The sequence below is a fragment of the Crinia signifera genome, chromosome 9 (genome assembly GCF_055691185.1).
Source record: "Crinia signifera chromosome 9, ASM5569118v1, whole genome shotgun sequence".
Lineage (NCBI taxonomy): Eukaryota > Metazoa > Chordata > Amphibia > Anura > Myobatrachidae > Crinia > Crinia signifera.
Window position 1 is genome coordinate 93,880,524 of NC_139225.1, and position 12,483 is coordinate 93,893,006.

Here is a 12,483-nt window from a genome sequence, read left to right on the forward strand (position 1 = left end):
AACCATTTCTCCTTCTCAGTGTTATATGGTCGTTGGGTCAACACACAAAAAGTCGACCACTGAAGGTTGACACCTGAAATAGGTCTACATGCTTAATGTTGACATGGTTGGAAGGTCAACACAAACATTAAGTCGACAGTGTCTTGGTCGGCATGGGTTTTTCTGCACCGACATGTGCCGACAGGTGGTATTTCATGCCCTGCCATCCACTAGGGCCTGGAGGGAGAACAGAATAGTGTTGAGCGTTGCAAGGCACTGTGCCCGAAGCATGGTGAGCCATGCAAGGGGACGCGGTGCACTGATACGGTGTCCATGTCGACCATGTTGACATCCAGGACACAAACAGTGAAAACCCCATATCGACATTTTGACTGTCAATCTAGACACTGTTGACCTAATGCACCTGTCGACCTTCCATCCATGTCGACCTTAAGCATGACAACCTGAGGCTGAGGTGTCGACCTAAGCCATGTTGACCTTCTGTGGTCGACCTAATGCATGTCGACCTTTGGTGGGTCGACTCAATGACCCATACCCTACTGTATATCCAGCACCACATCAGTGTAGTACTGATGGAGACCTGCTGCTAATGGATTCCCTTAGAGACACATACATACACACACACACACACATGCTAAGGGCTGCATTTATCAAGAAATATTTGCACCAGTTTTCGGGGTTTAGCCGCAAATATTAAGTATCCCCCTAATGTATCAAAGGGGACAGCAGCAGGAATCTCAGGTCCCTGCTGCGATCACCCCATTCACTGCCGCCGGTCGCATCCCCCATAGGTTTCTATGGGGGATGCAAAGCTGAATGATGTATGAACATCGGGCAGCCTGACTTACTTTATATCCAAGTGGATTTTAGACAGTACATCCTGTTTATTAGCAGGTTTTATCATTTATTTCTCATTTGTGTGTATTATTACTTACTTTGTTTACTACTATGACAACATTGTTATAATTCTATTATCCATAACTCTACAGTCCACATGCGCAGTCTATTTCTACAAGTAATTTGGTATATAACAAGTCTTTGACAGCTGTAACCACGTCTTAATATAGAAACCGCTTCACACAGCAGGACACTATCTCCTCACACAATGCATGTCTATTATTTTTAGCTGATGTGTTAAATACAATTGGACTTGTCTATACTATTATGTTAGCAAATGTCAGACGAAACAGTTGGCAATTTTGCATAGATACACAGCAATGTCTGCTCAGTCGGTGGGAAACTACCCAATTGTCCAAGATAATAGCTCCACATATGACCAGCAGTAGGTGAAGGTACTGGGTGTGGATCGTTTTATCGACCACACTTAGGTCAACAGTCATTAGGTCGACACCGTTGGGTCGACATGGGACAATGTCGACAGGGTTCTAGGTCGACATGGGTCAATGTCGACAGGTCAACATGGGTTTAGGTCGACATATGCGTTAGGTCGACAGGTCATTAGGTCGACATGGTTTTTTTCACTGTTTGACCTGAATGTCGACACAGTCGACATGGGCACAGTTGGAAGTCTACCGCAGCCCCTCGCATCGCTCGCTATGCTTCGGGCACGGTGCCTCGCTGCGCTTGGCTCACTATATTATTCTCACACCACGCCCTAGTGGATGGTAGGGCATGAAATACCGCCTGTCGGCACATGTCAGCTCAAAAAACAGTGAAAAAACCCATGTCACCCTTATGCATATGTCGACCTAAACCCATGCCGAACTTGTCCCATGTCGACCTAGACACCCGTCGAGCTTGACCCATATCAACTTAGAACCCTGTCGACCTTCCCACCTGTCGACCCAACGGTGTCGACCTAATGACTGTCGACCTAAGTGCTGTTGACAATACGACCATATCCCGAGTTACTGTAGCCATAGTTGTAAAAGGATCAGTTTGGTCACAAAGTTTGGTAGGTTTAAATGATATTGGAAATGTTTGGTGACCTCTTCCCAAGGGACCCATTTACTATTGAATATTTTCAGCTAATTAGTTAGCCGCAAATCTTAAGTACATCCAGAATTTAAGACGGAGAGACTGCAACAGGAATCTCCGATACCTGCTGTGATCACTCCTGCCTTGCTCGCAGCGGCTTTCCCCATAGGTTTCTATGGGGATGCGATGCAATGCTGCCGGATATACCAATACCGGGCAGCACTGCATCGGGTCCCGGAGCTATGGCCATCAGAGATGGAGGTAGCCTATGGGCTACTTCTCACACTGCTGACTGGGCAGCGCAGGTCATCCGGGTGTCAGCGTTAACCGCACATGCACAGACTCCTGGTGCCTGGCGAAGCAGATCGCAGGGACGGGCTCCTCTTGGTGGCCCTGCATCTGCAGGGACATACATCCCGCCAATAGAATCCCTTATTGCAATGCGATCCTGGGCAGTAGAACCCACCCAGATTGCAATGTATATGTAATTCTATGGTATATGGGCCCGCAAATAAGTTTAATTTTCCCTAGATGATAACACACTTTAAAAGCAAAATATATCAAGGGTTCCTACAGATTCATTAATGATAAATTGGTCATATTTTGTTACTCTGTTTTAGGGTTTTCAGTGATAAAGTGATTCAAGTCACCCAAACAAGGTAAGGTTCAGGATACGTCTTGATAAAGGAGACGTCTTTTGCAAATAGAGGCCTCATGTTGGGTTTTGTTATCCACTGCTGAGTCTGTGGATGCAGCATCTGATCATCTACAAAAACATGGGCCATCTGAGTAACCCTCAGGTTACGAGGTGTTACGTGGTGTTTCCACATTGCTGGGGTCAGGAAATCTGTGCCAGAAGATGCAGACTCTTTTGCTGCCTCTCTGTTCCACCATCAAATGGGCAAGGCATGCCAGTCATGCTGCAGGCTGGGGGCATGGCGGTCACCATACACACATCAATATGAGCAGGACGACATTTGCGCAGGTGCAGATCTATCAACATCGGGCTTGCATACAACTATGAATCAGACTCCATATGCTTTCAAAACTATAATGAGTAATAGTTCCAAGATATTCTAAACCAGTAGTACTGTAATACCATGGTTGCAAAGAAACCTGATACAAGATTGTTCCATCCTTCATTAACATTGTGTGACTGTATACACACACAGGGGGTTATTTTGGTTGATCCGCAACCCATTCGCAAAGGAAAATTCGCTCGCAGGGCATGTGAATGGATGTTACACAGTAACATCCATTTGCAGTCTGGTGGGATCCCCCCCCCATCATTCGATGGTTTCCGACCATCGAATGATGGCATAGGCTCACGCATATGTAAGATTGCCTCAGAGCAACCTTACAGATGCGTGTCTGCTCAGGGTGATGTCAGCTGCCCGCCCCCGCCTGTCCGTCATGCCTCATTACCATGAGAACGCCCAGCATTCTCATTGGAACACCCATGAAATGCTGGGCATTCCCATAGGGTAATGAGGCAGCCTGCCACCCCACGCCGCTCTCCGCCCCCCGAGTGCAAGGCTCCTTGCGTGCATCCAGTGAACAATCTGTTTGCCATTGTCACATGCAACAAGCGCATGCGCAATTAAAAAAAACACCTGTGCGAACGAGGGGACTATGCGAACGGAACTGAAGAAGGTCCAGAATCCCCACTACATTACATTATGTTCCTTAAGTGTATACCCATCTTACGATGCATCAGACACATTAGAAGAGAGAAAATTATCATTGACTGTTTAATACTCATAAAGGTCTGGAAGAAGTATATCGCTTCTGGTTCATAAAGAAGAAATTTGTCCTGCCAGCTTGTGGGTGGCAAAAACCATAAAAAATGAATAATGCAGATCATTTTTACTTTTTAGCTCTGGTTATATGTTTGTGCTTTCCTTCCATTTGTCATTACAGACTGATTTGGTTGTGTCACTTTTACACAAATACCACAAGATCTCCTGGTCTTGGCCTACCACAAGTATGTAAAGGCCTGCAATGTTAATACTCATCTGATCCAGTAGTGAGTCAGTGATAATCAAGACTCTCAAAGGATGCTCTTCGTATTGACTGGTAACTCCTTATGAGGCCGCTCCTATAGAGTTGTCTTGCTTGGGTGATACCTAAGTGGCTTTTCTAGGGGCCAGGTGGCACGGCTACTGCCCTGGGTGCTTCAGTGTGGAAGAAGCTGCCACAGTTCTCCCTCTTCTACCACACTCACTAAGCCACCAGCGAGCTATAATTTGACATTGGGCACTCTTTTTCCAGAATTCCGGGAGGAGCATAGTGAGAAGGAGAGGAGGAGCTGAATCTCTGCATCCGGCATGCCTCGCTGCTGCTGTCTAATGGTCCCCATACACTAGTGCCACTTCTCCAAAAGGGGAAAGGTCGCATCCCACTGCCCGGCAACTTTCAGGGTGGCAGGATCGCATATGATACACTATATGCAGTCCTTTTGCATACAATATATATGCAGTCCTTTTGCATACAAGGCTGCCAGAGACTGCCGATCCAAAAAATCTTTAGTGCAGCATTGGATTAGAATCTAAGACCAAACACATACGATTTGCCACTTTTCACCTGATTTCTCTGCCCAATCCATTAAAATTGTGTAAAAAGGGCCCAAACTGTATAAGTGTATGGACACCTGAAGACAGGGAGATCACAACTCGGTGCTGGTCTGCTGCCAACTATGCTCATCTGTCAATATCACCGAGAGGTCTTCTGACACCCTGTAGCGTCAGGGATTTATTTGTTACGTTCTGTGAAATTATAGTAGGACTCTGATTGGACAACACCTCAATTGTCCTCTTTAGAAGGTTTGATAACATTTCCCTCAAAATCTCAGGAACCCTATAAGGAGATGAAGAAAGTAAAAGCATTCCGACCACGTTGATAGGAGGACAATGTTCTTGTCATTATCTGGGTTACAAGAACACGATGTTCTGTGGATAGCGATAATTAATGCACTTACTACTCTTGGATTTAATGGTAAAAACAATCCTGCTGTCCCTCTACGTGAAATAAAATATTGCTTTTTCACCATTTCCATGTTATCAATTTATATTGTGTGAGGTTTATATAAGGCATAAATGAATATGGCGATAAGCTTTCTCATGATAGAATGATTTCACGTCATCACGGATGTTTGTTTGCAGAGGGCTGTGTCCTGTCTCTGAATGCCTAGAGAAGCATGTACAAACATGAAACAGCTGTTCGCATCTGCGCTCTTATACACCACACACTGCTTTGTTTACAGCTATATGTCCCTACTGGACGTGGTCACTCATATAAAGCAGCTTTTCCCGTTTCTGCAACCAGCTTGTGCCCGACGTTTTCATTCCTATATAACATTTTGCTTCTCTAAGAACAATTCCAATATTTGTATATAATTTTGTATTCTACTATGTGGCTTTTTTAAACTTTGTGTTAAATTACAGATATTCATGGATCTCTAGTATTCAACCACTACAGGTTGTATAATGTGCATAAGGCAGTTCAATGTGGTATACAGTAAATGCATTAGCTATAGATGCTTAGATAAGAATCTGCAGGGTATACAAGGTACAGAGAAAGAAATAGTAACAGATAAGTTAATGTTCTGTAGGAAAATGTAAATCACACTGCTTTGCAAAAACAGCTTTTGCATTAAACACACTATGACAAATAACACATAGCAGCTTATGCTACCTGTACTAATCATGAGCATAGATGTATTGTTCCTTAACCATTTAAATGTAACAGCAGCATAATCTAAACAGTTGCACATTTTAGTGATTTGATTTAAATAAGGAAGTTATCAACATTTCCTAGTCAGGATGTGCCAACACCCTAGTATCACTCAGCAAGTGCTTTTTGCATGGTAAACATAGTACAGTGTGCAGCACATTTTCATAACAGTACTAAGATCATGCATGCATGTACACCATTTCACTTGAATTCTACATAACTTAATTGATCTGCTTTTTATTACTAACATTAACAATGTAGTATGTGACTAAAGTCCACAGTTCATGGAGGGTATTTATCAAAACTTGTACAGATAAAATTGTGAGAGAAAGCACAAGCCAATCCACTTCTAACTGCCATTTTTCAAACACAGCCTGTTAAATGTAAGGTAGAAGCTGATTGGTTGGTACTTTATCTCTTACAATATTATCTCCATGCTTTCAGAAATATTGTTCTAGATTGCCCCCCCCCCCACCATGACTGGTTTATTTGATATTTGACATTATATGTCCTTTTGACAGTAGGTCTAAGCACCTGTACTCTGATGTTTGTAGGGATATGCAGTCATGTATAGATAATGTATAGGTCGATAGTCGCTAGGTCGACTACTAATAGTTGACAGTGACTAGGTCGACACCTAAACCATTGTCTATCATCTATACCGTAACCATTTGTTGGGCAGAGGGGACATAGGCCCTTAATATGGTTGACTCGCTCTTGCGCAAATTGGCAATGTTTTGCGTATGCGCATGTGCACAAGCTGGGAGTGTGTGAACTCGGCGCTGAATCTGTTCTCCGAGTGCACGCTTCCTGCCTTTTGAGCGGGAGGTGGAAAGGGGCGTGAGGTGCTGAGCGGGCCCATTAGCATATGTGGGCGTTCCCATAAAAATGATGGGCGTACACATGCTGATGCATTCGTGACGCACGTGTGGAGGGCGGCAATCTGACATAACCGGATATCAGCTGCCTGCCCAATTCCCTGGAAATCTACACGCATATGTGTGTACGCATATGTACCCTTACATATGCGTGCACCTTCGCCATCATTCAATGGCCGTCGACCATCAAAAGATGGGGGAGGTTCCCACTGGCATGCGAATTATGTTTATGTAAAACATCCATTCGCATGCCGAGCAAACGAACCCTGCATGCGAAGGGCGGGCCGGCGGATGGGCGTACCAACATTCGCAGGGTGGGTTCTGGATGACTTCCAAGGGTGCAAATTCACGCCCAAGTGAGTCAACCAGAATAAGGCCCATAGTGTAGGTCTTATTTAATTCTGACTTTTATCTCTGTTTTTATCAGATAGATAGATAGATGCTTTTTTTAAACATTTTGGACAAATAAAATTGCCTATTTGAGCTTTCATTGTATTCACCCTAATAATAATTAATAATTACATGGTTACCGTGATGGTAATGCCTTTCATGTGCATTGTAACCAATATTTTTTGACACAGAGTGTACTGAATTTCACATATAGTGGGTTAGAGAGACAAAATTGTGAGAGATAAAGTACTAGCCAATCAGATTCTACTTTACATTTTAGAGGCTGTGTTTGAAAAGTAGCAGGAGCCAATTAGTTGGTACTTTATCTCACACAATTGTATCTGTCTCCAAGCTTTGATAAATCAATTGTTTTATTGAACTAGCACTATTCTCTATCTAAACATTTATTTACCCAAATTAGCTATCTAAACAATTATTTTAATTGCTATCTATTATTTTAATTGCTATTAAATTAGCTATCTATTAGCTATTTAAACCAAATTAGTGATGGTTAGTCATTGGAATCCCAATGAGATTAATTTTGCATTTGTCGGCGCAGAAATTTTTTTTATTTCATTTTATGGTTACACAGCGCTGCTAACAACAGTTATTGCCGACACTGATCAATGCATTTTAGCTCATTCCTATTTTTATGTATGTAAAGTTTATGTTTATTTGCATAGCTGTTAATAAACATAGGGAAATACCAGTATGCTTTTAGAAAAAAACACACAAACAAGATGTCCTGGATACACAATCGTACATAAATATTAAGGTGTGTAACAACGTTTACAATCACAGAATATTAATCTCATATTTACAAGGCTACCTGGAAACCTGTCCAGATTCCTTTTTTTTTTAATACAAAAATAAATGAAAAACAGAATTTCAAGTGAAATATTACCATGATTACTTCCTATGCATAACATATCTGTACCTGTAGTTTACATATAGACACTACCCCATATATAAAAGTTTTCTATGCTCTATATTATTCATTGGTTTTGATAACCATTTAGATTACTACGCAACATCGTCAAGGTTTCACGTAGCTCTTACATTTCTGGTATAAAGTGCTTAAATAGGAACATCTCTTCTTCAAGTTTCTCTTCACTAATCTAATTACATTCATTCCCTTTTTTCATAATTGTATAAAATATTTCATATTAATCCAGGTTTCTTTGAAATGTCCAATTTCTATTTCTAAATGTAATCAAGTGCAAATGTAGTATATTATTGTAGATTGAAAAAAAATATTGTGTTTGAAAGTGCCCAATAGTTACCATTTCTTGAGAAAACTATAGGCGTTTTTTAGAAAGTTCCTTATGGGTGCTACCGCCACTGTCATCCTATTAGCAGCATCCGTTTCATCACAGTCTCGTTGCGCATTACGCTGGATGGCGGTCACATAACTGTTATTGTTGTTGTTCGCTGCAGCCAAGGCCCCGGCTTCCTCTTCTTCTGGAGCCCCCAGGAGTACCAGAAGACTACTATCAGTACCAGGCCGTAAGTACTGCCAAGCCTTTCGGCCATTGTGGTCGCGAATGTGGGCATCCGCATTGTATGCACCTACCAATACTTTGATCATCATGGCATGTCCTTGTAGTGCTGCAATATGGAGTGCAGTTAGACCCCCACTAGCGCGGGTATTTATATCCAAAATGTGACCTCTAGTGCTTGCAAAATCCATAAGACTGATTAAATCCTCATGGTGGCCATGTTTGGCTATCCAATGGATCACAGAATAACCAGTTACAAAGTCTTTCTTGTAAAGTAAGTTGGGATCCTCCTGGAGGGACTCCTGCAGCTCTTCGTAGTTGCCTTCTGCAGCCATAATCATCCAGGCATGCTCCACTGGGTCAAGCACCAAACCATTTTCCCCAGGGTCCAACTGCTGCTCTTGTGCACCAACATCGAAACTAGCTGCTGAGATCCATGCTCCGCCAAAAGGCAGGGAACCAGTCATGCCCCACAGACTCCCTCTCATCCCTCGTTTCCTCTTACTTATTGTAGCAGGTGACGGAGTCCTGCTCATGCTCTCCATCCTTTTCACAAGTGTTGCATCCCATACTCTGGTCACTACATCTTCTTGTGTGCTGCCATTCAGTGTTTGTACGCTGATGGGTTGTGGACGTTTATTCCCCCTAGTTTCTTTGGTAGTACCCTGCCAGCCTAGAATGGCAGCTCCCATCTTTTTGTACATGCTTACCAAAGTGTCAGTTCAGCGGCAGTCCTTTAATGTTGAAAGCTTTTTGACCTGAAGCTGCCACTGTCACACGACATTAGCCAGCGCAGAAATGGCATTATTGGTAAACTTCTGTGAAATGTTGTGAGTTACTTCCTCAATCTCCTAGCAAGAAACCAGAAACAACACTATATGAACACAGGAACAGTAACGGCAACTTCAGCACATGTATTAATCATGTTTCTATCTCAATACCTGCCAATAATTGTAAATGTTTAATTTCATTTATCTAACATTTTTAAATTGCCAGCGATGGGGTGAACAAAGTTTCTCTTCATGAATCACTCTGTGCAAATATTTGGGACATAAGGAACAGTAACATTTAAGAAGAAGAGAAGTAAATAGTGTACAAATCTAGGCATGTTTGATCCAGGCATATTGTTGATCCAAATTTATTTTGGTGGCTGCAGACTGTGCTGGTAAATGATCATAGCATACATAAGAATATAAACCTCTTTACCAGAGCAAGCAAACATGGCAGCATAGCGTGGACAATAAACAACATAACTCGCTAAGCTCTGCTACCCATCAGACAATAAAAATCACTACGGGACCCCAGGAAGTTACTGCAGAAGGTTGTTACATCACATGTGTAGTCAGCAGACAGCACATTGTGGAGGTACAAAATGATGTGAGGAGTCTAATACCCCTTTCACACCAGAAACTGCAGGGATTTACCTGGGTATACATTCCAGGGATCAAGTAGGGACATTCCCGGGTTGGCCCGTTTCACACCAGCCTAGTCCCTGCATTTCCTGGTGTGCGGGGGTAGCGGGGTACGGGCAGCGGTTGCTGGGAGCTTGTAGCATCTGCCCTGTCTTTTCAATATGTTTTCTAATTCAGCAGCACTTCCCGCCCCAGTCACCCGGTAAATAGCGATACAAGCTCCTAGACTCCACTGCCTGGACGCTACTGCCTGGACCCACTGCTCGGACCACACTGCCTACTAGCAAGCAAGGAAGCCATCAGCAATATGGCATTTTGTGTATAGGTATATATATGCTGTATGTGTGTGGGTGGATGGACACCTGCATTTTCTCCATTAGTAACACATTATTATTATTATTATATAATATTCATAGATACAGAGGCAGATTTAGGCCTCATGGTACCCTAACCAAGACACTGATCTGAGTCAATGCCCTAAAGCGGTTATAGGGGGATAGGTTAGTGTGCTATATGGGTTATGTAGAGACAATATAGAAGGCAAATATGTGGGGCAATATATGTATGAACGGTCAGTAACACTGGCTGTTTCGATACCTGTAACTATCAATTGCGGTTCACCACTGCAGGAGCAGCTCTGTTCCTGGCGGCAGCGGCCGCTGGCTCTGGGCTGCATAGGATAGCTTGTGAAAATAGTGAGATCTCGCACATACCCAGTGGGAGGAATAGACACAGCGCATCAGCACAAGGGTGACGTCCTGTGGGAGATCTAGCAAAGATCGCCAGAGGGGGGAACTTTCACAACATAACCGAGAGCACAATGGGGGAAATTGACTAAGTCTGTGTACACACGGGGGAGATATATTGCTCAGCCATATATTGCTGAGCAATATATGGCTGAGCAATATATTGCTCAGTTTCTCCTTTTCATCAGCGACCAGAGATGGTCGCTGATGAAAAAGAAACTGCTGGGGGAGCCCGGCAGTGGTAATCAGCTGGTCGCAGGAGCATGTTCCTGCGACCAGCAATCACCACAGGGGCAAAAACGGGAGCGCGCACCCGGCGATATATCGCCGGTGCACACTCCCATTGCGGGCAATATGGTCGCTCTGCGACCATATTTCCCGCGATTTTGCACAAAATCACCCCCGTGTGTACGCACCTTAAGATGTGTATTCTACTTCACATGTGATGTTGCTATGGGTAACCAATCAGAATCTACTTATTTAGCACCCTCTAGAAGATAGTAAACAGGATCCGATTGGTTGCCCATAGCAACATCACATGTGAATCACAAGTGGAATACACATCTTAGTAAATTTCCCCCAATGTGTACTGGAGGCAGAGCAGGCTCCCAGCAGCTGTCACATTCCAATCAATCCCCTAACAGGCTGATGGGGACTGGAAGTAGAAAGGCAGTCTAATAAACAGCTGTGTTTGAGAACCAGGCCCCCTGGTACCCACTGAACCCTAAATGGACGCTTTGGTCACATAGCGGGAAATCTGCTAATAGATAGGGGGATATCCTATTAGCGGCAGTAATTCACCACCCTAGTTGGTTCGGCTATCCCATATTATTCCCAATGCCAGCACCCTTTTCCCCCATAACAGGGGTTGATTGTGTCTCAAATCCCCGATCTCTGTTTTTGGACAATAAATAGGATACCATGAGAATGACCATTGGTCATTAATGGCCCATTTTCATGTCCTAAGTGGCTTTGGAGATAATAGAATATACACAATAGACAAATACCTGAGTTCTCAGTTCTTCTCATTAGCTACATATGATTTATATGCTACAGTATGCGTACATAGATTATAAATAGACAATCAGACAGACACATTAATTTGCTATGGAAAGATAAATAAATAGACACCTGAGTTCTCAGTTCTTCAAATTAGTAACGAATACATTCATTTTACTGTATGCTATGCATAGATAGACTGAGAATAAACTAGATAAACAGACCTTCATAACTAATGCCATGCAGTTACTACAACAGTGAATGGTCAGCGCAGAATCCATAACACATACTGTAGCTATACATATACATACAGGTTTTCCTGCCATGACAAGGTGTGACAGGAGTGTTGTTGCTGTGACCCGTGCAGGACCCTGCCTCCTGCCCTCACTCAGATCCCTTCCGTCTTCCTGTGACCACAGCAAATGTTCTACTCACACAAGTGAGTTTTCTCCGCCGTGACTTCTGCACCTGGAACCTGTCTGACTGGTTACTGCTGTCAGCGCGACCTCAGGTCCAGCACTCGCACACACACAGGCAGCGGAGCAGCAGGGAGAGAGCTAGCATGTCTGCACCGCGGATAGTGAGAGGTCACATGTGGAAGGACCTTAGTGCAATGACTAACTTCCTTTATGAGTCCATAGAGGAAAGGGGCACCCTTGTAAAGAACTGCACACACTGTTATGTTGCAATAGAGCTGCTTGTTGTGAGTGTAATATCTCAGCTGTTCACTCGTTACAAAATCCACGGCACTCCGGTGCCCCTGTCAGGGGTAACTAGCCCAGAAACGTCACCAAATACATGCAATTGCGCTTATTGATACTTTCTTTGAAAGCTTGTATGTGCTCTATGCAGGGCCGGTGCAAGGCACCGGAGCGCCCCAGGCGAGTCG

General features: G+C 43.5%; 1 protein-coding gene across 1 annotated transcript; it reads right to left on the bottom strand.

Moving 5' to 3' along the window:
* Window positions 1–7,355: 7,355 nt before the first annotated feature.
* On the bottom strand, window positions 7,356–12,157 carry SOWAHD (sosondowah ankyrin repeat domain family member D). Its single transcript, XM_083160587.1, has 2 exons — window positions 11,906–12,157; window positions 7,356–9,288 (listed from the first exon to the last, which is right to left on the bottom strand). The coding sequence occupies exon 2, from the start codon at window positions 9,139–9,141 to the stop codon at window positions 8,218–8,220; it is 924 nt and encodes a 307-aa protein (XP_083016713.1). The 5' UTR covers window positions 9,142–9,288; window positions 11,906–12,157; the 3' UTR covers window positions 7,356–8,217.
* Between the last annotated feature and the right edge of the window lie 326 nt (window positions 12,158–12,483).

Coding starts and splice junctions, on each gene's coding strand:
- SOWAHD (XM_083160587.1), bottom strand. CDS start 9,141: ATGTACAAAAAGATGGGAGCTGCCATTCTAGGCTGGCAGGGTACTACC.